At 47.1% G+C, this 12,856-nt stretch overlaps 1 protein-coding gene across 1 annotated transcript in view; it reads right to left on the bottom strand.

The window, feature by feature from the left end:
* The window catches only part of TAF3 (TATA-box binding protein associated factor 3), a 147,696-nt gene extending 140,734 nt beyond the window's left edge, over positions 1 to 6,962 (bottom strand). The window contains exon 1 of the mRNA XM_024202145.3: positions 6,730 to 6,962. Coding sequence (XP_024057913.2) covers positions 6,730 to 6,895 — 166 coding nt within the window. The 5' untranslated portion in view covers positions 6,896 to 6,962. The remainder of the gene's footprint in view (positions 1 to 6,729) is intronic.
* Positions 6,963 to 12,856: the final 5,894 nt, after the last annotated feature.

Here is a 12,856-nt window from a genome sequence, read left to right as displayed (position 1 = left end):
CCAAAAAGCTTGTCTAGAGTCAAGTATTTGCATCAGTAGAACTACATTGATATAGTAGACAGTGCAAAATGGGGCTTTTGCTGGTGCAATTCATACTAGCAATTTACTGGGGAAAGTCGCAGCCATTCAGTGCATCTACACTGGGGGACTGTATCAGTGTAGCTACACCAATGAAAACCAATCAGAACGCCATAGATTGGGCTTTATATAGATACGACCTCCTCTACATTATCATTGCTACTAGAAGTCTTCTCCATTTCATGGCGACTGATGAATGTCAAGAAGGAAGAATGGTCTCTCTTACTGGCAGCCAGTAAGAAATTAGATGTCCTGAAAGTAACAAAATCTGGGAGGTTTACGGACGTTCAAAGCTATTTATTTAGTAAGGGCTTGTCTATACTTACAACGCTGCAGCTACGCTGGTGTAGCGCTTAGTGAAGATTTTACCTATGACAATAGAAGAGTTTCTCCCATCGGCGTAGGTCAGGGGTCCCCAATGTGGTGCCCGCGGGCACCATGGCGCCTGCCGGAGCATCCATGTGTGCCCGCCTACTGGCCACCGGAAAAGCAGCCGCCAAAATGCTGCTGAGAAGCGGCAACGTCAAGAAGCGCTACCGCCGAAATGTCGCCAAATTTTGGCGGTGACGCCTCTTGATGATGTTGCTTCACGGCGGCAGTTCGGCGGCGACGTCTCTTGACGTTGCCGCTTCACAAATTTTGGCGGCGACGCCTCTTGACGTTGCCACTTCACGGCAGCATTTCGGCGGCTGCTTGTCCGGCGGCCACGGTCCTCGGCGGCTAGTCATCCGGCGCCCGCCCTACGGAAAAGCTTGGGGATCACTGGCGTAGGTACTCCACCTACCCATCGTCCCTCCCATCGACACAGCACTTTCTATACCGTGGGTTAAATAAGTATAACTACTTCGCTCAGGGGTGAACCAACGTAGCGTTACCAACGTAAGTTTGTAGTGTAGACCAGAGCTAAGAGGAGGTACATCAACAGCAGAGCAATCTTTTCTGGTCCAGTTCACCAAGAGTATATAACATGTGGCCATACTTTTCAAGATCTAATAATTTTAGGATTTCTCACTTCTGTTTATCAAGATGTGCCTATCAAGTTGCGTTTCCCATGCATTTTTAATACAAGTCGTTCACTTCTGCAAAAAAAATGCAATCTTAAGAACATGGGAATGATCACTTTAGATCAAACTAATAAATTCCTGTTCATCTGGTATCCTGGCTCCAGCAATGAACATATTTCAAAAGAAGGTAAAAATCCACCCAATAACACATCTGGTCATTGTGTACACTGCTGAACCTGTGAGAAAAGAGTATTGAAAACCAACTCCTTCTACAGATGATCCACTGACAACCTGAAGCAAGTGGCTTAACATCACATTACACTATTTGTTTTAACAACAAATACTCAAAATTGCCCTCATTTATTAAACTGCCACTATGCCGTCTTACCCAGCCTGATCTCACATGCTCCACTGCCTCAGTTTCCCCTTCTGGGCACCTCAAGTACTTGCAAAGGCTTTCACATGTCCAAAAATAACCCTTCTCAGTGTCTGGTTTATTAACAGAGTTCAAAAGGAAAATAAAACTTCCAGCTGGGGCTTTACTTTAGCCAACTTGTTCTCCACACGCCAGCCTCTCTAGCCAGAATTTGCTCCTGTCTTGACGACATGGCCCTTTGCACATGTCTCTCTAGAATCCTATCCCTTCCAGGGTACCACTGTCTTTATCAAGCATCAAACAGTATCTTCGCCTCTGTTTCAAACTGGGCCCAGACCCTGCTTCTTGAGAGTCTGTCTTCTCACCTCAAGTTTCATTTTACCCCAGCTAAATAACCCTTCCTGAGCATCTCTCCCTGCCCTTTACTAAGCAGCAACTCTCAAGGCTTCCTGGAATCTTCTCTGTCTCTGGAGAGGACCCAAGGCTTCTTCTCCCCTCAGTCTTCTGGCCTTCGGCATCTACCCCCAAGACCTGGGTTAGCCACACAACCCTCCTGTCATGTGGTATTACTCATTCTCTCCCCTGGAGAAATGAGTTAAGTTTGTCACAGGTGAGGCTAGGACCCAACACCCCTTAAAAAGATCAGCCACTCTCTGACACACACAACTTACTCTAGCTCACACATCACAGGGTTTGGGCCACATTCTTCTCTGTCACACTGGAGTAAACCCACAATAACTCTACTGACATCAATTAAGTCACTCCTGATTTATTTTTTTTAACAGTGTAACAGAAAAATTAAAGCCATTTAAGGTTTAAGTTATGACATAGAAAAAGAACAGGAGTACTTGTGGCACCTTAGAGACTAACAAATTTATTAGAGCATAAGCTTTCGTGGGAAAGCTTATGCTCTAATAAATTTGTTAGTCTCTAAGGTGCCACAAGTACTCCTGTTCTTTTTGCGGATATAGACTAACACGGCTGCTACTCTGAAACCTGACATAGAAAAAAGCACTCTGCCCATGCACAGTACATTTAAACTGAAATCCCTTGCTGAATGGGAAAAGTACCCAGCTATAGCAGGCCACGATGTACACATGTGCAGAGCTAACATAGCTGGGCCACAGAAAATTTAGTTGGGGGCACAGCAAATGAAGCAGCACACCACAGGCACCCATATCTCATTCACTGTGTATTTTATTCCTATGGAATTCCAGGTGAGGTGATTATTTTTCACACATAATATAAAACCACACACTTTTTTCCACAATCTCAGAAGCATGTGACATCTTGAAACATTGTCATTTTTCTATATTTTTGTTAATTTCATAGTCATAATGGCCCAATATTTTTTTAAAACTTTTAAATTTACACGGAGGGCTTATGTTTTCCAGGGGATGGTATTTTTAGCTATTTTTGAATTCTATACATAGTACTGCTTCAAACAGCACTACATTATAGCCGACTAGGGAACCTTTAGTGAGCACCAACAGGGTCTATATGGACAAATTAACATGCAACACGTTAGCATGCTTTAGAAATCACACCCTCCCAATCCACATTACTGCTTCTTGTAGATGAGCCCTTACATACAAACTAGGGAGCAGGGACATCACCTATATAAACAAATAGCAGTGGGAAAAGGGTGACTTCAACATGACTGAGTAACCGTTTTCAGTATTCTTCCAGTGTTTATCGGATAAACACCAATTTTTATTTTATTTACTGTATTTTTGTATTGAGGGTGTTTTATCACTTAAAACCTAGAATAAGAAGCCCTATTTATATGGAAAGGGTTTTCTTGTTTGTTTTTTTTATAGGGTTCTCAAAAATTTTCACAGTATGGAGCACATGAGGTCTGCAGCCTCTATGCCATCTTTGATTCGGACCTCTCTTTCCGTCCTCGCGTTTAGGTTTTGTCTAAATCTTGCCAATTCTTTCTGCATAACATCTTTAAGATACAGCCTTACTTATCCATCAAACTCTTATACAATGTCCCATCTTGATTACTGCAACACCTCTCTCTAGCCTTGACAAATGCAATCTTTCCCCGCTCGTATCCATTCAGAATGCTTCTGCAATGATCATCTTCCTAGCCCATTGCTCTCTCCATGTCACCCCTCTCTTTGAAACTCTCCACTGGCTCCCCCTTTTCTATTATCACAAAAATAAGCTGCTTGTCTTTGCTTCAAGGCCCTTTACAGTCAATGCCCACCCTATCATCTCATTCACTATTGAGCTTTTTTTTTTTTGGGCTATACCTATCTCATAGAACTGGAAGTGACCCTGAAAGGTCATCGAGTCCAGCCCCCTGCCTTCACTAGCAGGACCAAGTACTGATGTTTGCCCCAGACCCCTAAGTGGCCCCCTCAAAGACTGAACTCACAACTCTGGATTTAGCAGGCCAGTGCTCAAACCACTGAGCTATCCCTCCCCCCGTTGAAGCTTGCCTCCAATCAGCACACGTTGCCAGCCTCCATCACCCATATGTTACATTTTCAAGCAAGCACCTTCATGCGTTCGCCCATGTTGCCCCTTATACTTGGGAGGCACTCCCCATAAACAATTGCAAAGCTATCTTCAAATCCTTCCTCAAAACTCTCCATTGCTATAATACCTACAAAAGCCCTGATAACAGGCTGTACTGACTATCACCACTGTTGTCTCAATATTTCCATGTATTCCCGCATCAGTTGTCTCTTGTTTTATGCTTAGATTGCAAGCTCCTTGTTGCAGGGACCATCTCTTAATTTTGTGTGTGTAGAGGGCCTAGCACAATGAGGCCCTGGTCCATGACAACAAGATCTCCCAGGCACTATGGTAATACACATAATCATAACAATCATCTTAAAATTGCCACAGAGATTGCCTTGTGAATCATCCTGTCAGAAACCAGGGTCTGCAGCTGAGGCAGGGCCTGCTAGCTGACCTGCAGCTGAACGCCCTGAACAATCAGACTCCTGATTTGCTGAGAGGCATCACAAGTGTTCTCTTAAGCTCAGCAGCAGCAGGCTAGTGGCTGCCCAGTGCTTACACGCACAGCTGCAATCATTCCTGTTCCTGGGTCCTGCTCCTGTCCACTCCAGCCCTGCTTCTTCCTTACTTGATTCCTAACTCCGGCTCTGACTCTTGATTCTGTTCCTGGCCTCTGATTTCTACTCTGATTGCTGGGCCTGATCACCACTGCTCCAACCAATAGACCTGACCACCCATGCACCCCAGTTCGTAATACATCTCCCCTCCCATTTGAAACCATAGTATCTACAACTACAGCTATTGCATACCTAGAAAAGTAACATTAGGAAAGTATTGAGTGTATTTACAGATGTCTTTTAATGTGATATAGCAAATGGAAGCAAGGAAGATAATCTAGCACAGTTAGAAAAGCCATCATTTTGCTTGTTAACTGAGAAAATGTGGACCCTATTATGCCATTTTTACAGCTGTTATTCAGAGCAGAACCACAATATGCAGTTTATTGTGTCTCAATTACTGAAGATCAAATCTGTTCCGTTTACAAGTGCAAAGATTCCACCCCTCTCCCCTCCAAATAAACACAACCGCCAACCCTGCTAAATCAAACTGATCCGAAGGTCAAACTGGTTAGTTTCTGGCTAACACAGCAACAACAGAGTCTCTACAACCGGAACTTAGTTAACAATTCTGTTGATTATGCAAGAACCACAAAAAAATCGAGTTTATTCTTCCAGAGTAGGCAGTGACAAGCAAACCCAAGTCTAAATACACTTAGGGAGGAGATCTGTTGAGTAATAGGATGTGCTTTTGACAATCACATTTGAGAGAAAAGAAATCAGTGTGAGGCTGAGAATATAAGAGACATTATACCACAGATGTAATGTTTAACTCCTCATGCAACAGCATATGCCTCCGTAATTAAGAGATTATGCTCCCTTCCCCTCCATCCATTCGTCAAGAAAATATGCCCTTTTCCCAAATCACAGTAAATGCTTCAGACCCCTCATGCAGCCTAAATAAGAAGGTAAATTACAGTGCCCCCAACTCCCAATGACATACATATATATCCCTCCTATGGCCTCACAAATCTCACAATACTTGTGGAAAATACAGGCTAAGCCCTGGAAGGTAATTGTGTTTTCAAACTCTCAGCGCTTCTCAAACTTCTCAGAACTCTCTCAGTGGTTCTCAGGCTCCCCTACAACCAAAAGTCCTCAGATTCAAAAAACTCGGAGCATGACAATAGCCACACTCCTCACATCCTCCTGGACTTACAGCGAGGTTGGTATTCCCGGCCTCTCAGCCCCCTGATCTCAATGGACCCTGGACTCAAAGAAACAGTGGTAATCCCCTCCCCTCAAATCCCATTAGTATTTTTGTCAGCCCCCAAGTAACCATGGATCTTTACCCAGCATCTCCAGACTCAGCTACAGCTGTGCCACCCAGAACTCTCAGTGGCATCTCTGGCCCCCAGAATCTCCATATATCCACTGAGCTTACCCTATGGTGACACCTCAGCCCTGCAGTTCCCATGGCTCCCAACCTCTCTGCACTCACAGAGCCCTTGCAGTTGCAGTAGCAACCCTGCCACTCCCCTTGTCTCCCCACATTCAGAGTGAGCAGTGACAGCTCTACCCCCACCATGCTGATGGCTCCCCAGTCCCCTAGACTCACAGAACAGACAGTGGCAGCCCTAACCCCCCACTGACTCTGCATTCAGAGCTCAGCAGGGTGGAATCCCCGCCCCCAACCGCACTGTGCCCCCAGCACTCAGCTGGCAGTGGCAACCCCAGACCGCCCCATCCCTCCCCCCACTCACAGAGTGGGCAGCTGCAGCCCCATCCCCACAGCTCCCCCACAACCACTACACTCACAGGGCAGGCAGTAGCAGCCTTGGACCACCAGCACCCCATCCATCTTCTCCCCTGCATTCGCTGATCTTACAGTACTAGACACCCCGCCCCTCTTCTCTATGGTTCCTATCAACGCACACTGCCTCCCTCCCTCGAGCTCCAGGGCTCCCATCCCCCGACACTGACAGAGCGGGCAGTAGCCCCCCATCTCCATGGCCCCCATCCCCCTCCGCACTGACAGAGCGGCCAGTGCCCACCCGCATCTCCAGGGCTCCCATCCCCCTCCGCACTGACAGAGCGGCCAGTGCCCCCCTCCAGGACTCCCATCCCCCCCCACACACACACACACTGACAGAGCGGGCAGTGGCCCCCCCCATTTCCACGGCTCCCATCCCCGCGCAGTGACACCGCGGGCAGTGCCGGCCCCGGCCCCGGCACTCACAGAGCTCGCAGTAGCGGTGGCAGCCCCGGCCCAGCCCCTGCAGGTAGCGCTGCAGCACGTCGGTGAGGAGGTCGCAGGCCGAGATTTGCACCGAGTCCCAGCCCAGCGCCTGGCAGATCTGAGCCACCGACACCCGCAGCAGACACCGCGAGTAGCTCTCGCACATCCCGGCCGGCTCAGCGCGGCCTGGGCCCGGAGCCCGCCATGGCCCGGGGAGGGGGGGGGAGGCTCACGCGCAGGCCATGGAGCCCGCCGCCGCCAACGCCGCCATCTTGGGGTCGCGCCGAGTCCCAGCCGGCCGAGACCAGACCGCGCCGCTCCACCGCCGAGCGCATCGATGGGGCGGGCGGTCTATCGATTGCTCTGGCCTCCAGCGGGGCCTAGCGGGCCTGGCTCTAGAGGAGAGAGGAGCTGGGGTGGAAGAGACAGAACTATAGAGAGGGACTGGAGAGGTCAGCAGTGGGGAGGAGGAAGGGATGGGGAAAGGGGGAGAGAAAAATGGGGTCAAGTGAAAGGTTTAGAAACATGGGGGGAGGGGAATTAACAGCCTGGGATTAAACTGCCACACGGGGAATCTGAATTACAATTCCCGTGTGGCAGTCTGGAGGCTTTTCAGAATCAAAATACTTTTTTTATTTTTATTTATTTAAAAAAAAAACCCTGAAATTTTCTATGGAAAGCAGATGCATTTTGCAAAGAAAAGGAAAAAACAGTTTTTATCCAAACTCCAGTTTTTCATGAAAATAAGATTTGACAACTCTTTTCACCCATCCTAATCCTGCACTCAGTGGGGTTCTATGAGAGAATAGAGGCCTGGTCCTGAGAAACTAGTTACAGGATTGGGGTCTATAAAATTCCTCTCAGCCCTTGGTTTCAATAACCTTCAAATATTTATGGACTGTTACTGTGTCCCTTCCCTCCTTCCTTTACATTTTTCCTTTCAGATGAAGCCCTCTGATCATTTTTGTTACTATTCTTTGAACGCTCCCCAGTTTGACAATATTATTGTGGTGATGCAATTTCTGGAATGGAATGCAACATCCCAGCTACAGTTGCACCAAAGCCATTCATACCGAGGATACTCGGTGCTCCGTAACTGAATACACAGCTTAAAATTGCACTAGCCTTTTTTGCAGCAAACCCCTGTGCTCACATTTTGTAGGACTGGGGCCTTAGAGTGGTACATAGGAGTTATGGGCCAAAATCGAGACAAAGAAATTTAGATTAAATATTGGGAAGAACCTCTTGAGAGTGAGATTGTACTAGGCTGGGACTGATCTCTCAAGGAAGCGGTAGGAGCCCCATTCTGTGTTGAAATCTGGGAAGGGTTTTGTAGGAAGACCCCTTTTCTCCCCCTTCCTCTATAATCTCTCTGTATGTTTCTTCCATACACACACACCTTCTGACAGGTCTCCTGAGGTGATGAGATGGGCTTGTCCTAGTGTAGTCTCTATCTTGCTTTTTTATTCTTCTACTCTTATACAGGATACTTTCTAAATTTAGTTCCTCTTCCTTTTGTTTCTCTCTTCCATAGCACAGGAGCAGCAATCTGTGCAGAGGGAGATCCCCATCCACCCTGCTTTCCTGCCTGCGCTCCTGTCCAACCTAGGAAGTGGCCTTTCCTCCAAAACATCAAACCCAGGAAGCAACCACTCCCTTTGTCCTGAAAGGAAAATGGGACATCCATAGATCCTTACCTCAGGCAAGAACTCATTAAGTTCCTTGCAGTTCAAAACCCTCCCTTTTCTGTGCATGTTGCTAATCTCCATCCACGGAAGGGGGAGACCCGTAAATTATGTATAGAGAGAACATAATTACCCAAGTTGGAATTTGGCCAGGATGCTAGGTTTAAACACTTCTAACAAGAAGTGGTATCAGATCTTTAAATAGTGGAAGTATGCTGGTCTTCAGTTTTGTCTAAGGACAAGTCTACACTACAAAATTAAGTTGACCTATGTTACGTCAACATACAGCCACCACAGTAGTTGAACTGGTTTTACACGTCCATCCTACCTTCCTTGTGTCCCCAACCAGGAGCATTTGTATTTAACTGCCAGTGTGGAGCATTGGGGGATAGTTTCTGAAAGGCAGCAACGCAGTGTCTATACTGACACTGGGTTGACCTAACTACAGTGACTTAAGAGCTATGCCTCTCACACAGGCGGAGTTAAATCGGTGTAGTGGGTAAGTTACATTAGTGGGAAACTATATTTTAGTGTAGATCGGGGTGGCCAACCTGTGGCTCTGGAGCCATGTGGTGCTCTTCAGAAGTTAATATGTGGCTCCTTGTATAGGCACTGATTCCAGGGCTGGAGCAGGGATAGCTCAGTGGTTTGAGCATTGGCCTGCTAAACCCAGGGTTGTGAGTTCAATCCTTGAGGGGGCCACTTAGGGATCTGGGGCAAAATCAGTACTTGGTCCTGCTAGTGAAGGCAGGGGGCTGGACTCGATGACCTTTCAAGGTCCCTTCCAGTTCTAGGAGATAGGATATCTCCATTAATTTATTTTTATTTATTTAAATAACATGCTGGGGGTGCTCACTGCTCAACCCCTGGCTCTGCCATAGGCCCTGCCCCCATTCCACCCCCTCCTCTGAGCCTGCAGTGCCCTCACTCCTCCCCCTGCCCCTCCAGAGTCTCCTGCATGCCATGAAACAGCTGATGGGGAGGGATGGGGAGGTGCTGATCGGCAGGGCTGCCAGTGGGTGGGAGGTGCTGGGAGCAGGGGGAGCTGATGGGGGGCTGCTGACGTATTACCATGGCTTTTTGGCAATGTACAATTCTGGCTCCTTCTCAGGCTCAGGTTGTCCACGTCTGGTGTAGATGCTTCCAGAATTCTGTCAACATAAGCTGCTTTGCATCAGCCTAACTGTAGAGACCAGGCCTAAGCCAGCCCCCTACAACAGCTCTTTGTTATTGCTTTAGTACTGCTGCCATAGAACCTATGACACCTACCTCATTAACACCACTTCTTGGAGCACACTGGGTTTTTCCTTGGTGGTCTCCTATTGTGAGCACTGATTTTCACTTGTGTGATTTAACAAAATCAGTTAAAGAGAGAACTGCTGCTCAGGAGGCAGCACGGGGAATTACAGAAAAATTCAGAATGGGTGGAAGATATACCCCAACCTAGTGCAATATATGCTTATTGCAATGCGCTCTTTAGTTTCTTTGCACTGTTCACTTAGTACTGTGTTCTGGGTGCTGTGAAACACCGTCGTAGGAAAAGTTATACTGTTAAATGTTCACTGTTCCTGTAAGCAAGACATCATGTCTTTTTTATGACAACAGATCCAACTTATACAGTTGGGGACATGAGGGACAAAAGCAAACCCCCAGTCTTACTGGAATGGATAGATAGTGGATGGTTAGAAGCCTTAGAGCCCTATTCCTCTCTGTTAAGTGCATAGTGTTCTTCACAGAGCAGCTGAAGTGGTCAGGTATAGGGCTGCTTTTTGTCTTTCTGTGCTCCCCTGGTCTGCTACACCCACAGAAATGTACAATCCGCTAGTTTAGGTGGCTGGTGGTGGCAGAGCATTCTACAGTTTATCATCAATGAGGATTCCTTCACTTCCCTCATTTGTTCACCAGAGACCGAGTTTATTAACCTTTCAGTCATGCTGTAAGAGCTATTTGCTTACCAAAGTTTTGATTTAGTAGGATGCATGGTTAGGGGAAATAGAATGGGCTAGTTTATAGTCCAAAGGGAACCAACTGAAGGCACTAGCTTTGAGAGGTTGGTCCTGCCTGTGCAAGTACCAGAACAGCAACTACTTCCATTTTTAATCTCACTGAGGCCTTATTTTATAGGCACTTTCTAGAGAAAATAGAGTGTTAATTACTGACCACTAGGTTTTTGAGTAAGACGACCTTCAGAACAGCACAAGCCATTTGACCATGCCACAATCTTGCACAATTAAGATTCTTAATATATCTTAATTCTTGTATTTGTTTATAATAAACAGTGCAACAGAAACATTAAAAACAAGTAAAACATTGTTTTAGTTTTTAAAAAACCCATTCCTTCCAAGTTCCTGCAGCAATACAGGTGCTTGTGGTGGGAGAATTTTCATATTGGGATTTGTGGGGTCTAACTCTCAACCTAACCATAAACCCTACTCTACGTCCCACTGTATTTTACTACTGTTTGAAAAGGAAGGAGACAGAAGTTAGAGAGAAAATTAGAGCGTCCGCTATCAGAATACTCCTGAAATTGATTTGCCAACCATTTAAGCAGCCGCATAGTTCCCTCCCCCCAAGATAAGTAAAGCAATTGCAGCACATAAAGTTTTCTAGACTCTACTTTTAGGATTGCAGTTTGAAAGCAGTTATGGCTCAGCTAACTAATGACAGGGGCAAGGAACAGGCAATTAGCCAATGGGTTTGGGGAGGAAAAAAAGAAAAGAGCCAACTACTCATGAGTAAGGTTACACTCAAGTGTAAATGGATCGAGGCATTAGACTGTAAGCCTTCAGGTCAGGGATTCCTCTTCCCACATGACTAAAATGTCTACCACATTTTGGCTGCTATAAAAACAAACACAGAAAATGCACTGGGACTTGTTAAAGTTGCCAATTATGAGCGTCATCAGTCAAAGTTGCAATTGGTTACACAGCAAACATGGCTACCAGCTCAAGTACGGTTTTGAAAAGTTGCACTGATCATTTTAAAAAAATGTGAAATCTGCTCCAAATTAATCAATTGCATTGATCACTGAAACCTGTTCATCTCTGGCATTCCAATTCCCCTGACTGCGCCCCGCTGTCCCATCCAACCCCTCCTCTCATTCCTGACTGCCCCCCCCAGACCCGTGCCCCATCCAATCACCCCTTCTCCCTGTCCCCCTGATCACCCCCGGAACCCCTGCCCCTGACTGCCCCCCGCCACCCAATCCAACCCCCGCTCTCCTTCCTGACTGTCCCCTGGGGACCCCTTCCCCCATTCAACCCCTCCGTTCCCCACCCGCTGACCACCCCAACCCCCTGACCACCACCCCAAACTCCCCTCCCTCTTTACCGCGCTGCCTGGAGCACCGGTGGCTGGCAGCACGGCCAGAGCCCAGGACAGGCAGCCGTGCTCCCTGCCACACCACTGCGCAGCACAGAGCACCGGGTCAGGCCGTGGCTCTGCAGCTGTGCTGCCTGGCAAGAGCTCGCAGCCCTGCTGCCCAGGGCATTGAGCGGGCGGCAGGGCGAGCTGAGGCTGCGAGGGAGGGAGAACAGTGGGGGAGGGGCTGGGGGCAAGCCTCCCTGGGCAGGAGCTCAGGGGCAGGGCAGGAGGGTCCCATGGGCCAGATGTGGCCCGCGGGCTGTAGTTTGCCCACCTCTGCTCTAGACAGTATTTTAAAGTTATTAAAAAACCACCACTGAGATAATACATCTGCCACTCAGAACTGTTTTTGTTTCAGAATATAAGATCCAAGGGACAGGATTGGTTATGCACCTTATTGGAAAAGGAACAAACCCCCAACTTAGTAGTAGAATATGATGCAAAGTGAATTGCATGTTTCCTTATGGCACTAGGCTACTGAACAGATGCATTACACGGGCTTGACAGTTTCTTTTGAAACATCAGGCATTGGATATTCTCTGAGAATGCCAGAGGCCTTGTCTGCACTACAGGGGAAATTCAGTCTAAGCTATGCAAATTGAGTTATGTGAATAGTGTAATGGGACAGATTACAACATGGGTTTACGAAAGGCAGATCGTGCCAAACCAACCTGATCTCCTTCTTTGAGAAAGTAACAGACCTTCTAGATAAAGGAAATGCGGTGGATCTAATATACCTCGATTTTAGTAAAGCGTTTGATACGGTACCACATGAGGAATTATTGGTTAAATTAGAAAAGATGGGGATCGATATAAAAATCCAGAGGTGGATAAAGAACTGGTTAAAGGGGAGACTGCAGCGGGTAGTACTGAAAGGTGAACTGTCAGGTTGGAGGGAGGTCACCAGTGGGGTTCCTCAAGGTTCGGTTTTGGGTCCGATTTTATTTAATCTATTTATTACTGACCTCGGAACCGAATGTAGGAGTGGGCTTATAAAGTTTGCGGATGACACAAAGTTGGGAGGCATTGCCAATTCGGAGAAGGATCGGGATATTCTGCAGGGAGACTTGGATGACCTT

This window comes from Terrapene carolina, unplaced genomic scaffold, assembly GCF_002925995.2.
Source record: "Terrapene carolina triunguis isolate 2854851 unplaced genomic scaffold, T_m_triunguis-2.0 Scaffold68, whole genome shotgun sequence".
Lineage (NCBI taxonomy): Eukaryota > Metazoa > Chordata > Testudines > Emydidae > Terrapene > Terrapene triunguis.
Note: the sequence above shows the minus strand (reverse complement) of the source record. Positions and strands in the feature narration are given on the sequence as shown.